This window comes from Cyprinodon tularosa, unplaced genomic scaffold, assembly GCF_016077235.1.
Source record: "Cyprinodon tularosa strain WSP-4 unplaced genomic scaffold, ASM1607723v1 ctg358, whole genome shotgun sequence".
Lineage (NCBI taxonomy): Eukaryota > Metazoa > Chordata > Actinopteri > Cyprinodontiformes > Cyprinodontidae > Cyprinodon > Cyprinodon tularosa.
The window spans coordinates 291,129-315,097 of NW_024039072.1; the positions used below are offsets into that span (position 1 = coordinate 291,129).

The window sequence follows — 23,969 nt, forward strand, 5'->3', positions numbered from 1 at the left end:
ATTTTAATGTTTTTAATGAATCTTCTGTTGCTTTTTATATGAATATCATTATTACTTATATTATTACTAAACTGTACTGTAATTTTACCAAATTATGATAAATAGAACATTTGCAGAATTTTTTATGGGACAGCCTCTATTAATCCCCTGGAGTGTATATGACTGTGATGTGGGACAGCATCCTCCTGAGGTGGCCTGTTGGTTTTGTGAGAGTTAAAGTGCTTGTGAAATATTATTCTCATTACAAATCCCTTGTGTATTTAAATTATGTTTTACATGTGTATTTAAAACATCACTAGTAAATAGCATTAAATTGATGCATTTCCAGACTATTTTGACTTTTATGACTCAACCAGTGAACTTTGATACCTAAACTGATTACATTTGCAGTGGCTGTTGGACAGGAATGAAGAATAAGAGGTTTCCACAGAAAGATTTTGGTTTTTATCAGAGGGAGAGGAAGCAGAGTTTGAAGAAAAACTTTAGCTGTCATCAAATACCAGAGCACATTTTTAGGGCACAGCTCTGTTGGACCTGCTAGCAGAGCAGAAAGAGTCACACAGCAGTAAAAATGACAACACAGAAATGTGCAGCAGACAGATCAGATGATTTTAGGACTACATATACCATGTTTTGTGATTTCTGTGGTCAAGTGTTTTTTTCAATATGCCTTATGGATTCACATTTCAGGTTTATGTGTTCAATAGTAAAACACACAAGTAAACCATTAAAAGTGTGTTAAAGTTGATTTTATCTTTTTATATATATACAGCGGAGGACTTTCATTTTCTGTTTGAAATAACTGTTACATCTGTTCATTTCTATATCTGTTCACTCTTCTGTGTGGATCAACCAACATGGACATTCTAATGCTGACATATGTTGGCCAGAGAGTCTCCAGCCTCACCTTATATAGCAATGCTGTAGGCTGTCTGATGAGGCCAAGATGCAGACGGGGGCTGTGGGGGACACTTGCTGACTGGCTATTAGATAAAAAAGGAAAGACTTCAGGAACTCTTTGCTTTTTCAGGGGGGTCCTCCCTAGCCTGGGTGCCATTCCGAACTTAGTCCCGCCCACAAGGTTTGAGGTCGGGAAGTTCGGTCTGGCTCTGCTCCATAGTAGCGCGAGTATGATCGCCCACCCTCTGGCGATTCAATCAAATTGTCAGGGCGGGCTTTATACGATGATGGACAGATGATCAACAGTAATGTAATCAACCACGTGACCAAAGCGCGCTTGGGCGACAACAACAATGGCTGCCGCTGGAGAGTTGAGGTGAGTAGATTCTGCTATTAGGTCTGTTCTAGAAGATATCGACAGCAAATTAATTTTAAAAGAGGAAAAGAGAAACGCGATCAAGTCTAATCTTCTTATTCTAGGCGTGCAACTGCACGCTTTGATTTTTGTTGACAACAACTATGCGTCGCTTAACATACGTCACGCACTCCGTTGCTCTTATTGGTTGTAGGTCTATCCAATTGAGTGCAGAGGCATTTTTTTTCCTGGTCCGTTCAAAACACGCCCCATAATCACAGCTCTATGGAGCAGTATCAGACTCATATTCTGACTAGAATTGAGTCGGACTACGCCAGGCTAGGTCCTCCCCTGGAACTGGGCAGAATTTAAGGGGCTAATAAAAGGTAAGATTTTTTTTTAGCAATTTGTGCTTGTTATCAATTATTTTGTTAAACGTGGCTGGAATAAATACTTAATAAATTAAATTAATAGAATTAATATCAGACCAGTTTCCGGGTGGACAAATTTCTTTAGTTACATGATTCAGTACATAAAATGCAATTGATGGTATGTGTTCTGAATATAAGTGTTCACTGGGGGCTGCCTAGGGATCAGTGTTATGTCTCCCCCTGTTCATTATGTGCATTAATTAGTTAGGTCAAAATGTGTTTGAGTCTAAAATGTATTTCTATTCATGTGATATAATATCTTAGCATACTGGCTCATCCCCTGCTAAAGTACTTGAATATTTTATTGTTGTCCAGCACACTTCTTCAGCTAAAACTGGTCAAGTAAATATCATAGAGGTTCATAGTCCTGATGAAAACAATTTTTTAGCATCAGAGGGGAATCGTATGCATTTTATTTTTCCAAATACTCTGTTCCAGAGATGACAACTTCCGTCTTGTTTAAATTCAAAAGATCATGTAAAGTAATCCAGATTTATATTTTTTAAAGATACCGTAGGTTTAATCTATTTCATTGGTTCCCATATTTTAGATGGTCTTTCCTCCAACCCTCATGGGGAGAGTTAATTCAGTACACTTCAAAATTTGAGGCAATGCATGAACTGATCCAACATGATGGAGTGTGTATTCCTGCCCAACATATTTTGCTAGCAATGATGGAGCAGACATGGAATGTAGTCGGTGTGAGCTGGCCTTAGATTCATTTGCTGCGGAAGCCTGTTATTCACTCATTGATCTCTGGTGTGTAAAAAGAGCAGCAAGAATGGGAACCAATGGTTCTTCTAACTGGCTAAATTTTAAAGATTAATATACAGATATAGCTGGAGATCATCAATATAGCAGTATATATTTATCCCTTGACGTCAGATTTAGCCACTAGAACTCAAATCAGTCTGTAGTTCTCATCCCTGTAAAATATTCCACCATGTTAAGGCCTGCATCCTCACTTGATCACAAGAATCTAGTTCATTAGAAGTCTTTGGATTTACCGGCCTTTTATTTGGTTAGGCTTCAGCAAAACATGAGATCTTTAAAGTACAGGATAGCAAATTTCACCAATCTTCTCAGTTTTCTGTCTGTTCCTCTACTAATTTTCAGTTCTATATACTTTTCAGACTGACTTTAATTGGGGACAACCCCAGTAAAAAGTAAGACATTACTTTTAAAGGAGTTTATTTTTTATTTTTAAAGCAGTTTTTTTATCTTTGTAGCAAAAACATCTATTATCACATTAAGAACACCTAAAAATCTTAGTACAGTAAACCAAACAAAGGTGTTTTTCTTTTTGATCAAGCACAGGAAAGAACATGGTATCCTTCAATCTTGGCTTTATAGATACATTCTTAATCAATAACATCTGTCATATTGAGCAGTGACAGTTAGAGAAATTATCAAAATTCACTTTTATTTGATAAGTTATCAATACTCACTCCCTGTTCAAATTTAAAAATATAATTTCATATGAAAATATTCTGTTTATACCCTTAAAATAATGAAAGAGAGACTTGCATTGTCTTTGTGGATGCTTTATTGCAAGATTTGGTCGATAGGAAAGCAACATTAAAGCAGGATTACGTATATGTTAGCATTTAGCATGGTTCACTTTAAATGTTAATATCTTTCACAAAAAATGGACAAAAATACATAAAAAAATAGCAGGAAATGCATTTCGTAAAAAATAGCTCACAGTTTGCCAGAACCTGATTTACTCCCTGGCTTTGAAAACATTTTCATTGCATTTCCGAGCAGAACACTATTTCTGGTGTAAAACGCTTTGGTCAAAGAAGGGTCCATGGGGGAGGAAATGTACTCATCGCATCGTTTGCCACCGAGGCTTGGTGCACACTCCACCAGGTAGGTAAAGTAGAACGTACCATGATCAAACATGCAGGTGTCCTTCACAAGCCCTCTACGGAGATCAAAAGAGCACTGACCAAGCAGATCACTGTTCCACTGTGTATCCTCATCATAAACAGAAAATTTCAGCTTGTTTTGCATGTTGATAACAATGGGTCCAAAATCAAATTTTTCAAGCCACCTAGGATTGTCATTGTCACTGATTATTTTGGTGCGCTTTAGCTGGTCCCCATACTTAACCTCCACTGAACCATCCGTCTCTGACCACGTATCACCATACAAACCCTTTGCAAATAGTTTGTACACCTTCAGTGTTGCGAGACCTTTTCCAGCAGGACAGCAGTTTGACTTAATATTCTGGTTGCTATTACAAACACAAGCACAGGGATCCCTTTTGCTGGACCTGTGTCCTATTTGACAGGATTCAGAGCATTTCTTCAGCACTACATTTCTCATAATGTACTGCTCCACCTCTCGTTTCAGACCATTTTTTGCATGATGATTATCTGGAAGTATCATGTGCAGTGGCTTCAAGTTATACTGAACTACATCAGGTGTGGTTTTAAGAGAGTTTAACCAGTTTTTATACACATCAGGGTCTGAACCGCTTTCGAAAAGTACAAATCCCATTTCATCCCCTCCAATAACCTCAGTAATACGCTCATTAAATTCTGAACTAAAACTCTGAGCAGAGCTCAGTTTCTTCTTCTGTGCTTCACAGTGTTTACCCATGGCATTGACACTAGCACTATTAGCAAAGGTAGCTGAAGCTTCAACCGTTAAGCAATCACTAACATCTGTTGCTGTCAGCCCATCCATGGTTGCCTTGCAGGTCTGAAAAGCTGTTGTTGCCTTTATTTCCCCTCCAAGATATACCTGTGTTATGTAATGAGTACCATAGGTGTCAATCACTTCACGATACGATGATGCCTTTGAGGGAGGAGATGGAGGGAGAGCGTTTACAGCTGACATAAAATCAGGACTCAAAGGAGGATTAGTGGTCAGTCTGTACCTGTGAAGCACAGAAGAATGAAAAATAAGTTACAGTTGCAATTAAAATACAAAACATAGATATGGGAGTTGGAGGGTTTGATTCCTAAACTAATAGCTTGTGTTCTTACTGTTTATTTCACAGGCATGGTACCAGCTTCTTATATCTCTTTGATAAGCAAGTCTTGATTTTATGATGTGCATTCCATGTAACAGTTCAATGGGCACTGACCTACTGTAACTTTTGACATTTATGAACAATTCTCATACTGAATTGACAGAAAAACAGATCCTCAGCATATAGCGGAACAGATCTATGTACTGCAGCATATTCAAATAAAAGTATTGATATTAATGATATGATAATATCAGCGCTATAGGTAAACCGCCTGGGACCTGGGAAGCCATAAGAATGCGCCATTCTGCCAAATGGCAGCGTTCTGTGGCATGCATGGCCTCAGTCAATCCGTTCCCGCCTCGATGAACAGTTGTACTGAAACTGAAATTTCGATTGCAATGTAAATTGTAGTTGACAATAAATACATTTGATTGATTGGTTGATGATAGAGGGACAAGTTACTACTTCTTGTTATAGCACTGAGAGGCCTCAGAATCCAATTTTAAAGTAAATATATATCTGATTTAAAGTAAATATATATCAATTGTTAGATATAATTTTTATTTTGTAAGATACAACTCTATCATGGTGAAGATGACAGCTGCTGCTTGTCTACAGTATGAAGCAAACAATCTGACAAACTTTATCTCAAGTGGGGCTGATGCCTATCCCTAGTTGTCTACAGGCAAGAGGCAGGGTACAGGGTGGACAGTCCAACACAGAGACAAACAACCACTCAGACACACACTCACACCTAAGCACAATTCAGAGAAGCCAATTAACCATGATTTTGGACTATGGGAGGAAACCGGAGTACCCGGAGAGAACCCAAACATGCTCAGGGAGAATATTCAAACTCCACGCAGAAAGACCCCAGGCCAGGAATCTAACCCAGAACCTTCTTGAGGTATATACCGCCAGGGTGGTATATTGATAAAGCCTGTTTTGTTGCTGTAAGAACAGCTTATGCCCATGCTGACATGCAGTAGGATTTGTGAGAAAACACCACAGCATGCATGTACTGGGTAGCTGCCCAGTTCAGTAAGGAGCTTCTGTATAATTTAAAACTATTTTTGAGATTATTTTGTATTATTTTTTTTTTATTTTCTTCATACAACATGCCTGTCAAATTTGAGTTTAGGATCTAAACCTAATCTAAGATATTGAAATTCTGTAACTGGAAGAATTACAAAATTTATTTCCTAATTTTGTAATTGAACATTAAATCTTTCTTTCAATTCCAGCTTTCTGATGTAGAAACACATGGTAACTGCTTTTGACAGATTTAAAAGTGACTTATTTTGGATGAGTCACTGTTAGATATCAGACATTTTGGTGGACAGTACAGCTGCAGGCTGCTCAGGTAACTCAGTGGCTGCATAAAGAACTGCATCATCAGTATAGAGCGAATAACTGGCACCTCAGTATAATCTTAAAGAGTTAAAAGATAAACGATAAAAACTGTACTGTGTTTTAAAGCGCTTTTGTTTAGATTTACTTTTGCTTTTAATTTTTTTTTCTATCAGACTTTTCATCTGATAGCAACATCTCCTAACATTCAAAGTGACTCTGAGAGTCCAGTGGTCAAATTGTATATCCATTTTATAACTATCACTAAATGCTAAGTCAGTGAAGTTCTGAGTTATAGAGGACGGCAATATTAAAATTCATAGTTTGTGATAGAGTAGCCCAGTCAATTGTGTTTGCTCATCACAATTGAATGTATTATTTTAACGGTTTGATTTTTTATTTTGTCGTATTGCTTGTTCTTCCCTTTTATCTATGATTTTGCATTATTATGAATATGTAATTTTTTCACACTGTTTTATAAACCATGGTACTATTTCAAACATTCTACAATGAGCACAAAAACGAAACATCTATTTTATTACCAGTAATCCATCTGCATACTCACCTATAAAAGTTACAATTAATGGATTGGCGGGCAAAGAAGTACCGATCTTCTTTGGACTTTTTCATTCCAAATTGGGAAGCCCTGCAATGTGACCCTCCAGCGCTAACACCAATAGTGACTGACGGGTCCACAGGAATATTAAGACCAATTTTCCAGTCATTGGTCACAGATGATGTAGAATCGTTCGTGAGCTGTTCAGCAGAGTCGTAGAGTGTGCTAGAGACCTTCATGGTGCACTTCGGGAGGGTTCTCCAGTCTGTCACAGCAACTGGGACCTTCTGGTACACTCCTGCCTGGTAGCTGTTTCTGTACATTTTACAAGTGCCATTTCCAAGGTTCCATGTTTCAGTGTCGATGACATAAGCCCCCTTCCTCTCCATCGTCACAATGTCAAAGCCCTCTCCACCCAGATTGTAACCTGGTACAAAATGAGCCTTTTCACATTGCTGTGGTGAACCAATGAAGCTCAAAATGGATGAGAGACTCAGAGGAATCCACATCAAAAACAGAAATATGAGCTGCCACATGTTTGCCATCTACAAGAAAAGAACATAAATGAAACTCAAAACAGATTAATCAGGATGGACTTTAAAATACAAAATGTACTCACTGAACAGGATGGCAATAATAATAAAAATTAAATGAAAAAAAAAACACTTTTATTTTAAACAGTTAAATAAAAAATAGGTGCAGATGAGGGGTATAAAGCTTGGTATCTTACCTTCACTGTAGATGGGAAGCTCTGCTTGGTGGTTTCCACTTACGTGTTTTATACACAGTGCTAATGCAGAGGGATGTTACTGTGTACAAGTGTGATGCTTGCAAAGGTCATTTATATTATTCTAATTTTGCAACAGTTTTTTTCAACTGAAGCAAAATACAAAACAGCTGTAAAGCTGGTGATAAAAGCATATTTATTTTAATCATTTTAATGATCCAATAAAACTTGAAAATATGATACATCTGAAAGTTTTCACTTTAAAACAAACATTGAAGAACATACATTTTGATGTTGTAACTGCATCTCAAATCCTTCAGCCTCTTTATTCTCACGCTTTCAAAAAAAAGATTTTCTCCAATGTTGAACAACCTGTTCATCTTTCAACCTTTATAAGACTGATGTTTATTTATATATATAATTACCAGGCTTAATTTGTCTTAAAGAAAAAGTCTGGTCACATTTAGAATACAAACTTCTGAAAGAATTTTAAGTATGAAATTATGACATACTTTTCAATGAAGGATAAGTGTTTTTAACTAAGAGTACTTTTCATCGATGTTTGTCAGAGAACACTACTGCCACCTAGTGGTTTGTGACGTCACATTGTGGTGTCGGTTGTTGAGCAAGTGGCCGTGTATCTGTAACCTGACGACAGCCAGATGCATGTCTCACTCCGCCTAGCTCCGCTGCTGGGCGGAGCGAGACATGCATCTGGCTGTTGTCAGGTTAGTGTATCTGGTGTTTGTCACAACATGCTATTATCCATGATGGCGACAACCAGTGCACTATGCGTCATGTTTTTTCTCTGGCCAGAAGTTCGATGGCAAATCTGCCCACTTGAAGTTGGCAATCCAACGACAAACCCATCTGTGGTGGATCATGAATTCGAAAGGTGAAATTACTCATTTTCTTTTCACTTTTACCCGATGTATTAAGACATTCAATTGCCATGCACGTGGGCATTGTCCGTTTAACTATAGCTCTTGAAAATTGCAATGGAGAAGTCCTCTGGAAATCTTAAATAATTGTTGTCGATTGCAGATGTGTCTATTTGTTTCCATTGACTTTGCTTGTGAAGTGGTGAGAATGGCGCTAGGCTTACAAGCACCGTGACCTCACTGCCAGATGTCAGGAGTGATGTGTTACTATACTTGTGCAAAAATATCTGTTCCCGAACTCAGTGATTGCAACCAAAAATATTGTTTTAAATTTTTTACTGATGAATGCTAAATTCATTAAATCACCGCAAACGTATTATTTTTAGGTATAAATAATGACCCATTGGTTATTCTTTGCTGACCAAACGTTTCCTTTTAGTGATCAAGGAGTATATTTAATGATTTTTATTTTTTTCTTTGGTTCTTTAGTTTACATTAATGTACGCAAAAGTGTCTTATTAAACACCCAAATCTTCTAGATCTGTAAACAAAATGATATCATTTTCACAATTCTGTTTCAGTTGCAACACTTTTCTTTCAGATTAAGGAAAGAAGTTAATGTGGAATCAATTCATTCTGACAAAAAAAAAATAAATAAATCATAAATAAGTGACATCTTTAATGGTTTGTAGAGGTTGATGGATATATCTTGTTGTGCCTTACAGCCAGAGATGGCAAAAGTACTCACTTTCCGTACTTGAGTAAAAGTACAGATACTTGTGTTAAAAAATACTCTGGTAAAAGTGGAAGTACTGATTAAAGGTACACTATGCAACCAGTGTTGATTTTCCAGTGAGGCTCCCTCCAGAGGGCGAAAGTAAAAGTGCACTGTCGTAAATATGCTCAGCTGTTCTCCTGGTTTCTCCGTCAAGCCAGGCGCGGTTGTTTTGAGCTTAGCAGCGAATGACTAACGCTGCGTTCACACTGGATGTAGCTGGCGCGACAGAAGCAGCGAGTTTACATGCAAAGGTCCCGCGGTGCGTTTTGAGCTGCAGGCGCAGCATGTCTGAGCGGCTGCAGCAGCGCGTCGGGTGCGTTTAACGCAGGGAGAGAGACACAACGCTGATGATCACTGCTCTTAAACAGTTTATTGACGCCTAAATTAACTTAAAATGCAGAAATCTGCCGGCAGAATATGCAGTTTGGATTATTTAGATGAAAAACACCTACCAGCTGCCGCGGTGAACCGCTGCTGATGAAGGGATCCATACTGTCGGCGCATCCCTGGTATGTGGGGGTCTGAGCGGCTCCCACAGAAAAAATATTGAAGGCAGGATAATAATCTGAATGAACTGACTGCACTGATTACGTTTTCAGGTGTATTTTCTCACTTAAACACATATTAAAACTACTTTATTCCCACTGATCACAGCAAATATAGCTGCAAGGCAGAGAAAGGATAGTGAAGCTCCGCCCAACGCGCCTCAGACACACTTTTGCAGCCAGAGCAGCAAAGCTGCTTCAGCCACGCGTCAGAACTAACTGGTACAAGCAGCAAAAATGAAGCAGCAGATGCGATTTTGCTGCTTTTGCTGCGTGAACGTAGCATAACTGCACAAAGATTGCCACTGTGCTAGCAACGAGAATGCTTTTAACTGGGGGGTGTAGCAGTTCTCGCCGTAAAGCAAGACTGACTCTCACGAGACTTCTGAGCCTGTGGGTGCGGGTCGGTGCTCCTGCAGTTGCAAGTGCAGTATTTCCCCCACAGACCACCAGGGCGGCCGAGAATACCTTTGTTCAACCTGAAATGACTCATTTAATCATCCATTACGTTATGGAACACATTAATTAACTGAAAAAAAAAATTCTTTACTTTCTGTGGGGAATGCACGGACATTAACACCTATGGCAGATGCTTACCCCTTCAGGGGTTTGCACTCTGCTAGTGGGGGAAGGAGAGGGAAGGGGAGTGGGAATGATCTCAACCTGGAAGTCTTTTGTCGCTTGCCTGGTGAGTGGTTCGAGTGTTAATGTAGGGGAAGAATCACAGCAGGAGGGGCTGGGGGTGGTGATGGAGGGAAGAGGATTTTAGAAAGGCTTCGGGTCTGGCGGAGCTTCGTCTGGGGTGGGGGCTCTGCGTGTTGCGCGTGGGCTGGCCGGCCAGGGTTGTCCATCTACCCACCCTTTTTTTTTTTTGTGGATGGACAGGATGGGGGGGGGGGGTCGCCACTCTCCTCCCCCCCATTCGGATTTTGGGTTCACTTAATTGGTCATCCGATAAACCCGGGACCAACCACCAGTGCCGCCGGGTCTTTGGTCCTGGTATTATTGGATGTGAGTGTTATGTGTGAATATGTGTCCGCGTTTTTTTTTTTTTTTTCTTCTTTTGTGGTGCGATTGGGGGCACTAGGGTGGGAAGGAGTGTTGGAGACTGTGAGTTTTTTTTTTTTTTATCTCCAAGGTTGTGGTATGTACTGCTCCCTCTCCCAAGCACATCTTAAGTCTCCGCTAAGTGTGGAGCCCATTCCCCCGTCCTGCTCTCCCTCTGCTGCCTGGCGTCGAGGCTCGCCGGTGCACTGCTGGAGCTCGGGGTGTGGGGGTCGATGCCCGGGTGGCTGCTGGCTGGGGCTCCTGCCTGGGGGTCGGGCGCCCCTGGGGCCTTGGATCCCTGGGGCCCAGGGCCGGATCCACATCAGGGTGGCTGGCTGCCGGCCACCCTGATGTGATGTGATGTCTCTCCTCCTCCCTTGGCGGGGGTCTGATTTCCTGGGCTGGCCCCTCCTTGGTGCCTTTGCTCTTGGGGTCCCTTTGGGCATCTGGGGCTTTGGGTCTCCCGGCGCTTTGGGGGGCCCCTCTTCGGCTCTCCACAACCACTATTGAGCATTATTTCTATGGATAAACTTTACATGCACAAGTGCACTCTCACAAACAACTACAGGTGCTTGGTTCCAGGTACTCAGGGATTCACTTCCATACAGAAAGCCCACATTCATATCTTCAGGTAACACAGAGTACATGTCAGACTAAATAATACTACATCAGCGATAGTTTCAAGGTGTTGCTTTATTGTATGTCTCGTACCATGTCTTTCGGTTGTGCTGTTCTTTTTGCACCTCGTTACAGGTGATGAAGCAGACTTAAAATGTTTTGTCATAGTCTCCTTTCAATCTCCTCTTTCTTTCAGCTTTTCTCTTTTTTTTTGTTTTTCCTCTTCTTTTCTATTTACATTGCAGTGTCCATATAAACTGTAAAACTCCCTGCATAATTATAATAAAGCAATTTATATGCATGAAACAAGTGGAGCAATATGGCAATTGCCATACAGCTACACTAAAAGTACTGAAAGTAAAATCTGTTGGGCTCTTTTTGGCATCAAGACATTTATTCTTATTGCTACATTGCCAGACAGGGCAAAACAACAACAAAAAAATTTTAATAAATTGACGGCTTTGTGATGACTAAGCACCATAAAGTCACCACTTGCAGAGGGGACATATACTTCAACATGTTGGAAAGCAAAGGCCATAGCAAGAGTTTTCTTCTCTATAGTGGAATATTGCTGGTGATAACTCAGCCTTTTTAATTAGATAAAGGTTCAGATGTATCTATCCTTGAAGTTTGTAGCTAAAGCGCTCCTCTTTCAACATCACAAGCATCCACGGCAAGTTTAAAAGTGAGGTAAAACTGGAGCTACTAAAACTGTTTCACTTGTCAGGGCGACTGCTATCAATTCAAGTGCTTTGAGACAATCCTGTGACTAACAGAACGTTACACCTTTGTGAGCAGGGTTGTGAGAGGTGTCGTCATAGTAGCACAATTGACCACAGTGATACAGACACTCCTGACTCACAAAAGCAGTGATCTCTTTTGCTCTCTCTGTCAAATGTCCTTCCCAGCAGCCTTTTAACAGATCTAATTTGGAAACACATTGTGCACATTGTTCGCGAACTGAGTAATTGTGAGGATTGCTTTTTAAACTGTATTACAGTTAAAATGAAACCAGTGCACCTTGAATGTAAACTGTTAATTTTATCTGACTTTTACTTGTGCTTCTCACTAACTGCCCTTTTTTTTTACACTTTGTTGTAAATTCACACCCCAGTCAGTGTTAGATTAATTCTAGACTTCCTCTTTCAGAGCTATCACTATTATTTTAAAGTTGTTCGGAGGCCATTTGGTTTCTTAGGAACACTTAAGATTTTTATCATTTACTTTTCTAATCTTTTCAGTATTGGTATTTATCTTAAAGGTTAGATGGGAAACTTTATTCAACTAATTAAATGAGTCGGCTGTCTATGGCAGCCTTGATTCTGTTAGAGAAGCGAAGCTGCCATAAACAGGCGCAACAGGGCCCTGTAACCAACATCAGGAGGAAATGCAGGGGAAGTCTCTTGCCCAAGGACACAATGGCACTGAAAGCAGGAGCTTGAGGAGACAACCCTTTGGTTGCAGGGCAAACTCCTTCATCCAACGACACTGTCAATAAACTTTATTAAAGTTAATTCGGACTCAACCACTCCATTTAAACATTCTAGGAGTAGTTATTACAATATAACCCTGGGTAGGGGGTTAAAATAGTTTATCTACAAGTAGAGAGCCTCAACTCATTACCAACATATCTTTGAAAAATAGGTAATATTTCATACCTTCAAAGTCATTTCATGACATTTTTTGGGTTGGGCTTCCTGCTTCCTGTTTGGACCTGTTCACTTCCTGGTTGGATTAACTGAGTGTTCAGCTGTTCAGAGGAACTCCATCTGAAGTTAAGTTATTTTCTCTGTGATATCTCTGTATCTAAGTAACTCTAACTGACTACTTTAAAACATAGCACCTTCTGCTGCACTTTTCTACTGAGCACTTGTCAGTTTCACACAGTTTTATTTCTGATAGCAAGGAGTAGCTAGCCTAGGCTAGCGCTAGCTTAGCATTGCTATGGCTTCTCTCTCTCCCTCCCTTGACTCTTTTCCAACTCTTCCTTCTTCCTCTCCTCTCTCCTGCTCTCTGTGTCAGATGTTCAGTTATTCCTCTGCCTCCTTTAGTGATAATGGGATGTGTAATAAGTGTAGTTTTTTTTTAGCTTTGGAGGCGAGGGTGTCAGAGTTAGAATCCAGGCTTCAGGCTGTTGAACATCCAGGAGTTAAAGTAGGCCCCCCGCGTAGCTGTCCTCCAAAAGTGCCTGAGCAGCCAGGCGATTGGGTAACTGTACGCAGAAAGCGTAGTTGTGGATCTCTGCCCACTGGTTACCACCAACCCGTTCACGTTTCTAACCGGTTTTCCCCACTCAGTGACACACCCACTGAGAAGCCCACTCTGGTGATTGGCAGCTCCATAGTCAGAAACGTGGCATTAGAGACACCAGGGACCATAGTCAAATGTTTGCCGGGGGCCAGAACGGGCGACATCAAATCCTACCTGAAACTACTGGCTAAGGATAAGGTTAAATACAGTAAGATTGTTATTCACGCTGGTGGTAATGACACCCGGTTACGCCGATCGGAGGTCACTAAAATTAGTGTTGCTTCGGTGTGTAAGTTTGCCAAAAAAATGTCGGACTCCGTAATTTTCTCTGGTCCCCTCCCTGATCTGACCAGTGATGACATGTTTAGCCGCATGTCGTCATTCAACCGCTGGTTTTCTAGGTGGTGTCCTGAAAACAACGTGGGCTACATTAATAATTGGCAATCCTTTTGGGGAAAGCCTGGTCTGATTTGGAGAGATGGCATCCATCCCACTTTGGATGGTGCAGCTCTTCTTTCTAGGAATCTGGCCACATTTATTAGTCCTCCAAAACCCTGACCACCCAGGGTGCAGACCAGGAATCAGAGTTGTAGTTTAACACACATCTCTGCAGCTTCTCTACTGTTACCCACTCTTTACTCCATCCAGACAGTGTCTTGCCCACAACCAAAATCTAATAAATTAGCAAAGATTCCCAAAGGAGTAAATCATGATAATCTAATTAAAATCAAAATAACTCCAATTGGGGAAAAAGTTAAAACTATTAAATGCGGTCTGTTTAACATAAGATCGCTTTCCTCTAAAAGTCTACTAGTTAATGACTTGATTTGTGGTAATCACATTGACTTGTTTTGCCTTACAGAAACCTGGCTGCAGCAAGAGGATTATGTGGGCATAAATGAGGCAACTCCTTCAAGCTATTTAAATTTTCACATACCCAGAAGTTCTGGGCGAGGAGGAGGAGTAACAACAATCTTCCAGTCTGACTTACTGATTACTCCCAAAACAGTTAATACCTACAATTCTTTTGAACATTTAACCCTTAATTTCCCTGATCCAAATTTCAAGGCAAGAAAACCTCTTCTTTTTGTAACTTTGTATCGTCCACCAGGTCCTTACTCTGAATTTGTAGATGAGTTTTCAGAGTTCCTTTCTGATTTGGTACTAAATACTGACAGGGTCATCATAGTGGGAGATTTTAACATCCATGCTGACATTGAAGGCGATAGCTTAAGAGCAGCCTTTAATGCTATCTTAGACACTATTGGCTTTGTTCAGAGTGTGAGTGGTCCCACGCATTCTCATCTTCATACTTTGGATCTTGTGCTGACATACGGCATAGAATGTGAAGAAATAACAGTATTTCCTCACAACCCTGTCCTCTCTGACCACTTTCTAATAACCTTCAGGATTACTTTAACAGAGTTCTCCTCCCCCAAAAGAAGGTTCAATTTTAGTAGATCTTTATCAGATAGTGCAATTATAAATTTTAAAGAATCTGCTTCACTTTCTCTCTCCTCTGTGTCGCTGAGCAGTGCTGCAGAGTGCAAATGCATAGCTTATTCCCCTTCACAGGTTGATGATTTTGTTGATGGGGTTGCTAGTTCTCTGCGTATTGCCTTAGACAACGCAGCTCCTTTGAAGATGAAAACCGTTAAAAATAGAAAGCTTGCTCCTTGGTTTAATGCAGAGCTGCGTACTTTGAAGCAAAATGCTAGGAAACTGGAGAGAAAATATCGCTCCACAGGCCTGCGGGAGTCCTTCCAAGTCTGGAAAAATGGTTTACTGCTGTATAAGAGGACCCTTTGTAAAGCAAGAGCAGCATACTTCTCCTCATTAATAGAGGAGAATAAGAATAATCCTAGATTTCTTTTTAATACAGTTGCCAAACTCACCCAGAGCCATAGCTCTGTTGAACCGTCCATTCCACCTGCTCTTAGCAGCAATGATTTTATGGGATTCTTTATAAATAAGATTGATCTTATTAAAAATAAGATCATAAGCACTCCTCTATCCGCGATTGTACCTGAGGTAGTCATGGAATCTGATCCGGGTTTAGACTGCTTTGATCCAGTTGAACTTTCTGAATTAGCAAAACTATTGTCTTCATCTAAGCCTTCAACTTGTATGTTAGATCCAGTTCCAACCAGGTTATTTAAGGAGGTATTCCCTTTGATCTCCTCCTCCATTTTAGATGTGATTAATCTATCTCTGTTACAGGAATATGTACCTAAAGCTTTTAAGGTTGCTGTAATTAAACCTCTGCTTAAGAAACCGTCTCTTGACCCAGATGACTTGGTCAATTATAGACCTATATCCAATCTTCCTTTCTTATCCAAAATTCTTGAGAAAGTAGTTGCCAAACAAGTTTGCGATCACTTACACCATAATGAACTTTTTGAAGAGTTTCAGTCTGGCTTTAGAGCTCATCATAGCACTGAAACAGCTCTGGTGAAAGTCACTAATGATATTCTCATGGCCTCAGATAATGGACTTGTATCTGTGCTCGTCCTGTTGGATCTTAGTGCTGCATTTGATACAGTTGACCATAATATTCTTTTAGAAAGACTTTAATATTTTGTTGGAATTAAAGGAACAGCACTAGACTGGTTTAAATCTTATCTATCTGATCGAATTCAGTTTGTTCATGTTAATGATAGATCTTCAACACGCTCAAAGGTTACCTGTGGATCAGTGCTAGGACCAATTCTCTTTACTTTATACATGCTCCCAATTGGTAGAGTTATTATACAGCATGGGATTAATTTCCACTGTTATGCTGATGATACCCAGCTATATCTGTCTATAAATCCAGATGAAGCTAACCCATTACATAGATTACAGGCATGTCTTGAAGACATAAAAACCTGGATGACTCTTAACTTTCTGCTTCTGAATGCAGACAAAACAGAAGTTATAGTCTTTGGACCAGAGTCTCTGAAAAAGAAACTGATTAGCCAGTCACTTCATTTGAATGGGATTAAACTGATTTCAGATAATAAAATAAAAAATCTTGGTGTTATTTTTGATCAGGACCTGTCATTTAAATCCCATATCAAAGAGGTTTCTAGAATTTCCTTCTTTCATCTGAGGAACATTGCAAAAATTAGAAATATCCTGTCCAGGGGTGATGCTGAGAAACTAGTCCATGCATTTGTTACTTCAAGGCTGGACTATTGTAATTCTTTACTATCAGGAAGTCCACAAACTGTAGTTAAAAGCCTTCAGCTGATCCAAAATGCTGCAGCCAGAGTTCTAATGAAAATTAAAAAGAGAGATCATATCTCGCCTATCCTGGCTTCTCTTCATTGCCTTCCTGTTAAATTAAGAATAGAATTTAAAATCCTCCTTCTCACATATAAAGCCTTAAATGGCCAAGCTCCATCTTATATCAGAGATCTGATTGTTCCTTATGTTCCTAACAGAACACTTTGCTCTCAATCTGCAGGTTTACTAGTGGTTCCTAGAATTTCTAAAAGTAGAATGGGAGGCAGATCTTTTAGTTATCAGGCTCCTCTCCTGTGGAACCAACTACCAGTTTTAGTCCATGAGGCAGACACCCTGTCTACTTTTAAGGCTAGAATTAAAACTTTCCTTTTTGATAACGCTTATAGTTAGGGTGGCTCAGGTTATCCTGAGCTATCTCTATAGTTATGCTGCTATAGGCTTAGACTTTTGGAGGACATAGGGACCCCCATTTCATTATTCTGCTTCATTCTCTCTCTGTTCTCCTATTCTGCAGAATCTGTTAGTTCAATCTCTAACCTTCTGCTCTCTCTGCTTTTCCTCAGAGTAGCTTTGCCTCGTCTGTTCCTGTTTGGCTGTGACGTCATCCTGGAAAGAAACATCAGCTGTGCTGCTTCCATCAACACCCTTGTTTATAGATGTTGGAGATCGGCCTGTTTTCCAGTGTGGTCCTGTTTCTCTGACCGTGACTGAGTGGATGTGCTCTCTTCGTCCTCTGGCATGGGAGCTGCCTTGGAGCTTGTCTGCCTGGCTGTGTGTTTCCTGGACGGGGCCGCCTTTTACAGCTGCTTTTTGTATCTCTGCTTCTGTCTCCTTGAACCCCAGTCGGCCTCGGCAGATGGCCGCTCACACTGAGCCTGGTTCTGCTGGAGGTTTCTTCCTGTTAAAAGGGAGTTTTACCTCTCCACTGTCGCTACAAGCATGCTTAGTGTGAGGGATTGTATTTGAGTCAATGAGTCAATGCAATCAACTGGTTTTCCTTAGATAGAAAACTTTGTATCAATTTGACTGTATGATCTGGTTGAACTGTAAAGTGCCTTGAGATGACATGTGTTGTGAATTTGGCGCTATATAAATAAACTGAATTGAATTGAATTGAATTCATACCTTCAAAGTCCAGAGACATTGCTAATTCATAATAAACACTTCAAGTATTAAAATTTATGTGTGCTAAACTCAGTGGTGGGCTTTGAGAGACGTCAAACTGCCTAAGATCGGCCTAAGATCAATCATCTATTCGTGCTTGAGTAATTAACTGGCTCCACACTTCCAAGTTTTCAGCCCATCCAGGTGTCAGTCGAACCGTGGCTCTCATTAATCAACGTTTTTGGTGGCCCTCCTTACTAAACGACTTAAAGGAGTTTGTTTTGGCCTGCCAGACCTACGCCCGGAACAAGCTTTCTCATCAGCCCCCTACCAGATTGCTTCAACCCCTGCCCATTCCCAAGAGACCCTGGTCCCAATTTGCAATAGACTTCATCACTGGACTGCCCACCTCTAAAGGTATGACCACCATTCTCACTATCATTGACCGTTTCTCCAAGGCCTTCCATCTAGTGTCACTGAGCAAGCTCCCTACAGTTTTTCAAACAGCCTAACTCCTGGTAAAGCACATTTTCCGCCTCCATGGGATTCCTCAAGACATACTCTGATCGAGGCCCTCAATTCATCTCACAGGTTTGGAAGGGTTTTTGTTCGGCCCTTGGGGCCAAGGTCTCCCTCACTTCTGGCTATCATCCCCACTCTAATGATCAAGTTGAGTGAATGAACCAGGAGTTGGAGGCCAGCCTCAGATGTCTTTCAGCTTCCAATCCCACTGAGTGGAGCCAGTATCTCCCGTGGGTTGAGTACGCCCACAACGCCCATGTTTCTGCTGCCACAGGACTCTCCCCTTTCAAGGCCTCTATCGACTGTTAGGAATCCAGTTTGTGTGGGTTGTTGTGTTTGTGTTATTCTCTTCCTCCACCACCAGGTGGTGCCCTGTTCTCATTGGTCCTCTCAAACACCTGCGGCTGGTTGGCTCATCACTAAGGACTATTTGAGCGTTGGACTGTCACTACCTGGATTTCCAAGTGACAGTCCGCTCCCAAGCTTCTCAGGAGCCAACCAAGTCTAAACCTGTCCAACCTCCAACGAGTCCCTACCTCTGGATAAACCCACACCGACTGGATTCAGGGAAGAAGGTTTTCTCCACTAACGTGAGTCCCGTTTTCTTTGTCTCCCCAAATAATCGCTCAAAGTTCCCACTGACCCTGAACTAACCTCTGATACTTCCCTTCCCACTTCCAGTCCTGGTTCACCAGTACACTGAGTTTCCTGAATCCAAACCCCGCTGATCTTATCAATAAACCTGTTAAAAACTTTAACTCTTGTTCTCTGAGTGGTTTACTGCATGTGGGTCAAATCTGTTAAGAAAATGATGACAGAAACACTAACCTACATTCACAACCTAAACTTTCCAAATGTATTAATTTAGTCTAAACAGTCCATTCTCTTGATTTTGTAGTGTTTCTCTTGGCTGCGCTGCTTCCATTACGATTATGTGGCTGCTATATATTTGCAATGTCAATCAAATCTGCCCAGAGCCTTCAGAATCAGCAGTGCTGGCTGATTTTACCTTAACAATATTACCGAGGAATGTTTTTTTCAACCAATCAGAATTTAGATTTTCCCCACAGGGCCAGCAAGCGTGCCCACCATAAGTCATCATTTTCTGTCCTCTGATTGGTCAGTTAGAGCAAAATGTTTACAGTCAACTTAAACTAGTGACAATCTGCATTCTAGATTTACTTTTGTTAAAAGTATTTCTGTCCAGAATGGCTGATACTAAATGGAGGTACAAAGACTTCTTGTGCAAAGACAGAAGGATGGATTTTGTTTACAAATAATTAGCATCTTTGGTGAGTGATATATTTTATTTTCATTCTTTATGCTCTATTTTAGCTGGTAATTAGATGCATATGGAATCTAAACGGCTACTGATGATGTAAATGTGTATAAAAATTATAGAGTAGAGGTTTGCCATTGTTTTAACTGGGCTTCCTGCTTAGTTGATCACTGTATTCACTCTCACACTAATAATCCTGTTGGTTAGATGTGCACTTGTTACAGTTCATGTTTGAAAACTATTACTGGTTTATTCTATTAAAATGTGAAAGTAGTGATATTATCCCCTTGACACCCATTACTGCAAATTGGGGATAAGAAGTAGATTAAATTGAGGGGTGCCCACTAAAGGCCTTGGCAACATATGCACTGCCCCCCATTGGTTAAACTGACCATTGAGACATATTTGTACCATGGGAATTTATTCATGTAGCTCCAATTGATGACCTTTATTACTGATGTATTTTTTAGGACAGGTCATAAAATGAAACTATGTCTAACTACTCTTCCATTTGGTGTGTAACAAACTGTTCACCTACACTGTATTGCACATTTTCAGAAGAAAATATTCCCATTTTAATAAAAGAACAAAAAAGGTACATTGTCTTTTTGGATGCTTTATTGCAGGATTTAGCAGATAGGAAAGAAAAATACATTTACCAGTTAGCATTTATTTTAACAGAAATGAAGACTAATATTTTTTTACCCGAAAGTTAAACGATATAATGATTCAAGCTTAAAACTGTTATTTTATTGTGCTTGTAACACCATCTCACAGTTCACCATAACATGATCCAATACCTGTCTTTGAAAACATTTTCATTGAAACTCCAAGTAGATCACTGTTTCTGGTTTAAAACACTTTGGTCAAAGAAGTTAGCATTTAGCATAGATTACTTTAAATGTTGATATCTTTCACAAAAAATAGACAGGAAATGCATTTCGTAAAAAAAAATCTTACAGTTTGCCAGAACCTGATGTACTACCTGGCTTTGAAAACATTTTCATTGCATTTCCGAGCAGAACACTATTTCTGGTGTAAAACGCTTTGGTCAAAGAAGGGTCCATGGGGGAGGAAATGTACTCATCGCATCGTTTGCCACCGAGACTCGGTGCACACTCTACCAAGTAAGTAAAGTAGAATGTACCATGATCGAACGTGCAGGTGTCCTTCACAAGCCCTCTACGGAGATCAAAAGAGCACTGACCAAGCAGATCACGGTTCCACTTTGTATCCTCATCATAAACAGAAAATTTCAGCTTGTTTTGCATGTTGATAACAATGGGTCCAAAATCAAATTTTTCGGGCCACCTAGGATTGTCATTGTTACTGATTATTTTGGTGCGCTTTAGCTGGTCACCATACTTAACCTCCACTGAACCATCCGTCTCTGACCACGTATCACCATACAAACCCTTTGCAAATAGTTTGTACACCTTCAGTGTTGCGAGACCTTTTCCAGCAGGACAGCAGTTTGACTTAATATTCTGGTTGCTATTACAAACACAAGCACAGGGATCCCTTTTGCTGGACCTGTGTCCAATTTGACAGGATTCAGAGCATTTCTTCAGCACTACATTTCTCATAATGTACTGCTCCACCTCTCGTTTCAGACCATTTTTTGCATGATGATTATCTGGAAGTATCATGTGCAGTGGCTTCAAGTTATACTGAACTACATCAGGTGTGGTTTTAAGAGAGTTTAACCAGTTTTTATACACAGCAGGGTCTGAACCACTTTCGAAAAGTACAATTCCCATTTCATCCCCTCCAATAACCTCAGTAATACGCTCATTGAATTCTGAACTAAAACTCTGAGCAGAGCTCAGTTTCTTCTTCTGTGCTTCACAGTGTTTACCCATGGCATTGACACTAGCACTATTAGCAAAGGTAGCTGAGGCTTCAACCGTTAAGCAATCACTAACATCTGTTGCTGTCAGCCCATCCATGGTTGCCTTGCAGGTCTGAAAAGCTGTTGTTGCCTTTATTTCCCCTCCAAGATATACCTGTGTTATGTAATGAGTACCATAGGTGTCAATCACTTCACGATACGATGATGCCTTTGAGGGAGGAGATGGAGGGAGAGCGTTTACAGCTGACATAAAATCAGGACTCAAAGGAGGATTAGTGGTCAGTCTGTACCTGTGAAGCACAGAAGAATGAAAAATAAGTTACAGTTGCAATTAAAATACAAAACATAGATATGGGAGTTGGAGGGTTTGATTCCTAAACTAATAGCTTGTGTTCTTACTGTTTACTTCACAGGCATGGTACCAGCTTCTTATATCTCTTTGATAAGCATATTTGTCTTGATTTTATGATGTGCATTACATGTAACAGTTCAATTGGCACTGACCTACTGTAACTTTTGACATTTATGAACAATTCTCATACTGAACTGACAGAAAAACAGATCCTCAGCATATAGCGGAACAGATCTATGTACTGCAGCATATTCAAATAAAAGTATTGATATTAATGATATGATAATATCAGCGCTATAGGTAAACCGCTTGGGACCTGGGAAGCCATAAGAATGCGCCATTCTGCCAAATGGCAGCGTTCTGTGGCATGCATGGCCTCAGTCAATCCGTTCCCGCCTCGATGAACGGTTGTACTGAAACTGAAATTTCGATTGCAATGTAAATTGTAGTTGACAATAAAGACGTTTGATTGATTGATAATAGCGGACAAGTTACTACTTCTTGTTATGGCTCCGAGAGGCCTCAGAATCCAAATTCTAAAAGAGCTGATTAAAAGTAAATATATATCAATTGTTAGATATAATTTTTTTAAATGTATATTTATCCTTTATCATTTATTTTGTAAGATGCAACTCCATCATGGTGAAGATGACAACTGCTGCTTGTCTACAGTATGAAAAAGAAATACAAATTAAACTGGGGAACATATTAGAGATTAGTAGCTATTTCTAAAATAAAGTACAATTTGATTAAAATAATCTAAAGGAAAAATACAAATGTAAATACATTTAACACATGGTTATCCACTTACTCTGAGACAAGTTATATGGGCACATTGAAATTGGTATTTGGTTCTGCTTAAAGTAAATTTCATTGAGGCTCATGGTAATAGTTGATATTCTTCATTGAAGTATCTAAAAACTAAAATCAGGGTTTCTAATTCTTACATTGGTTTTTCTACATACTGAATATGTGTAGATAATTCTGACAAGTAATTTATTTGCTAATAAACATAGTTAAAAAACAATGCAAGTCACTGATTTGCAGCATATGAAGCTTATAGATAATGCTATTTTTCAACTCCAGTAACTGGCTGTTCTTTTGAATAAATATAGAAGTTACTTGCTACAATCAGGGGCGGATTAAGAAATGTTGGCCCCCTGGGCCTGACATGGTCTTGGCCCCTCAACCCCCCGCGTGTGTGGGCGCACATACACGCACGCACTATGCAAGAAATACTGTATACTGTGAACAGACATGCACACTGTCCTGTACAGAAGAGTGCACATACTGCACACACACTATTAGGTATACCACACAGACACTGACAAGCACAGGTTTCACACAGACACAGGGGGAGGGGATAAATGGCCTAAAAATAAACATTTTGGAAAATGATTATGCCCACTTCAGTGATGGTGCATTGGGTCATTTGAGAGATATTATGTATTGGAAGTTGGTAGCTATCATGAAATAAACCCCCCACCCCACCCAAAAAACTAAATCGGACATGATTCTTGCCCCCTTTTCCTCCCTTCTATCATTAAAAATAAAATAATATCTTAGGAAAACACTTTGGCATAACGGCAGCTGTGCAGCAAATTGAGGCTCAAAGTCTGTATCTATTTGTGGTTAAGCTTGAGGAGAAGGAGAAAGGTAAAATGATAACATGCATCGGAGAGCACCACAAAGAAAGGTGTAGGCCAGTTCATGGTACAAGGGCTGCATGCAGGTCAAGATAGCCCATTTCCAAGAATGCTATAGTGGCTGGACAGGCACTGGACATGTCCTGAACTCAGTGTCAGACGTGGCTGCCGAATACTTGGATGAAGTGAAGCAGCTGACAGATCTCATGCTGCCCCATCTGAAGACTGTCCTGGCCAGGCAGAGGATGGATGAGGAGACCTTCCCAATGGACCCTGTCAGTGAACAGGCTAGTAACATTGATGGCACCCCTGTGCACAACATTGGGATGGAGAGACAATGTGGCAAGGTGGACTACAAACTGAAGAAGTTGGGCACACTGAACGCAGTCAATAGGTCAAGAATTTTACAGAAGTGCCAGGAGCCTCAGAGGTTTCAAGGCAGCAGCACAAGCAAAAAGGGAGGTTGAACTCAACTGGAGTAAATTCATGAAGGCAAAATTCGAGAGTAGGGCATATGAGAAACAAGAGATGGCTCAAAGAAAGGAGAGTAAGAGACTAGACATGC

General features: G+C 40.3%; 1 protein-coding gene across 3 annotated transcripts in view; it reads right to left on the reverse strand.

Annotated features, from left to right (window-relative positions):
- Positions 1-3,230: 3,230 nt before the first annotated feature.
- Positions 3,231-23,969, reverse strand: part of LOC119790203 (perforin-1-like) — a 31,700-nt gene continuing 10,961 nt past the window's right edge. Inside the window, exons 1-3 of one of the 3 annotated variants that reach the window (XM_038295638.1) lie at positions 7,306-7,362; positions 6,585-7,120; positions 3,231-4,573 (exon numbers count right to left, since the gene is read on the reverse strand). In XM_038295638.1, coding sequence (XP_038151566.1) covers positions 3,388-4,573; positions 6,585-7,120 — 1,722 coding nt within the window. In that variant the 5' untranslated portion in view covers positions 7,306-7,362 and the 3' untranslated portion in view covers positions 3,231-3,387. Of the gene's footprint in view, positions 4,574-6,584; positions 7,121-7,305; positions 7,363-20,160; positions 21,697-23,969 lie in introns of those variants that run through there. The other 2 variants (XM_038295639.1, XM_038295637.1) reach the window with 2 other exon arrangements.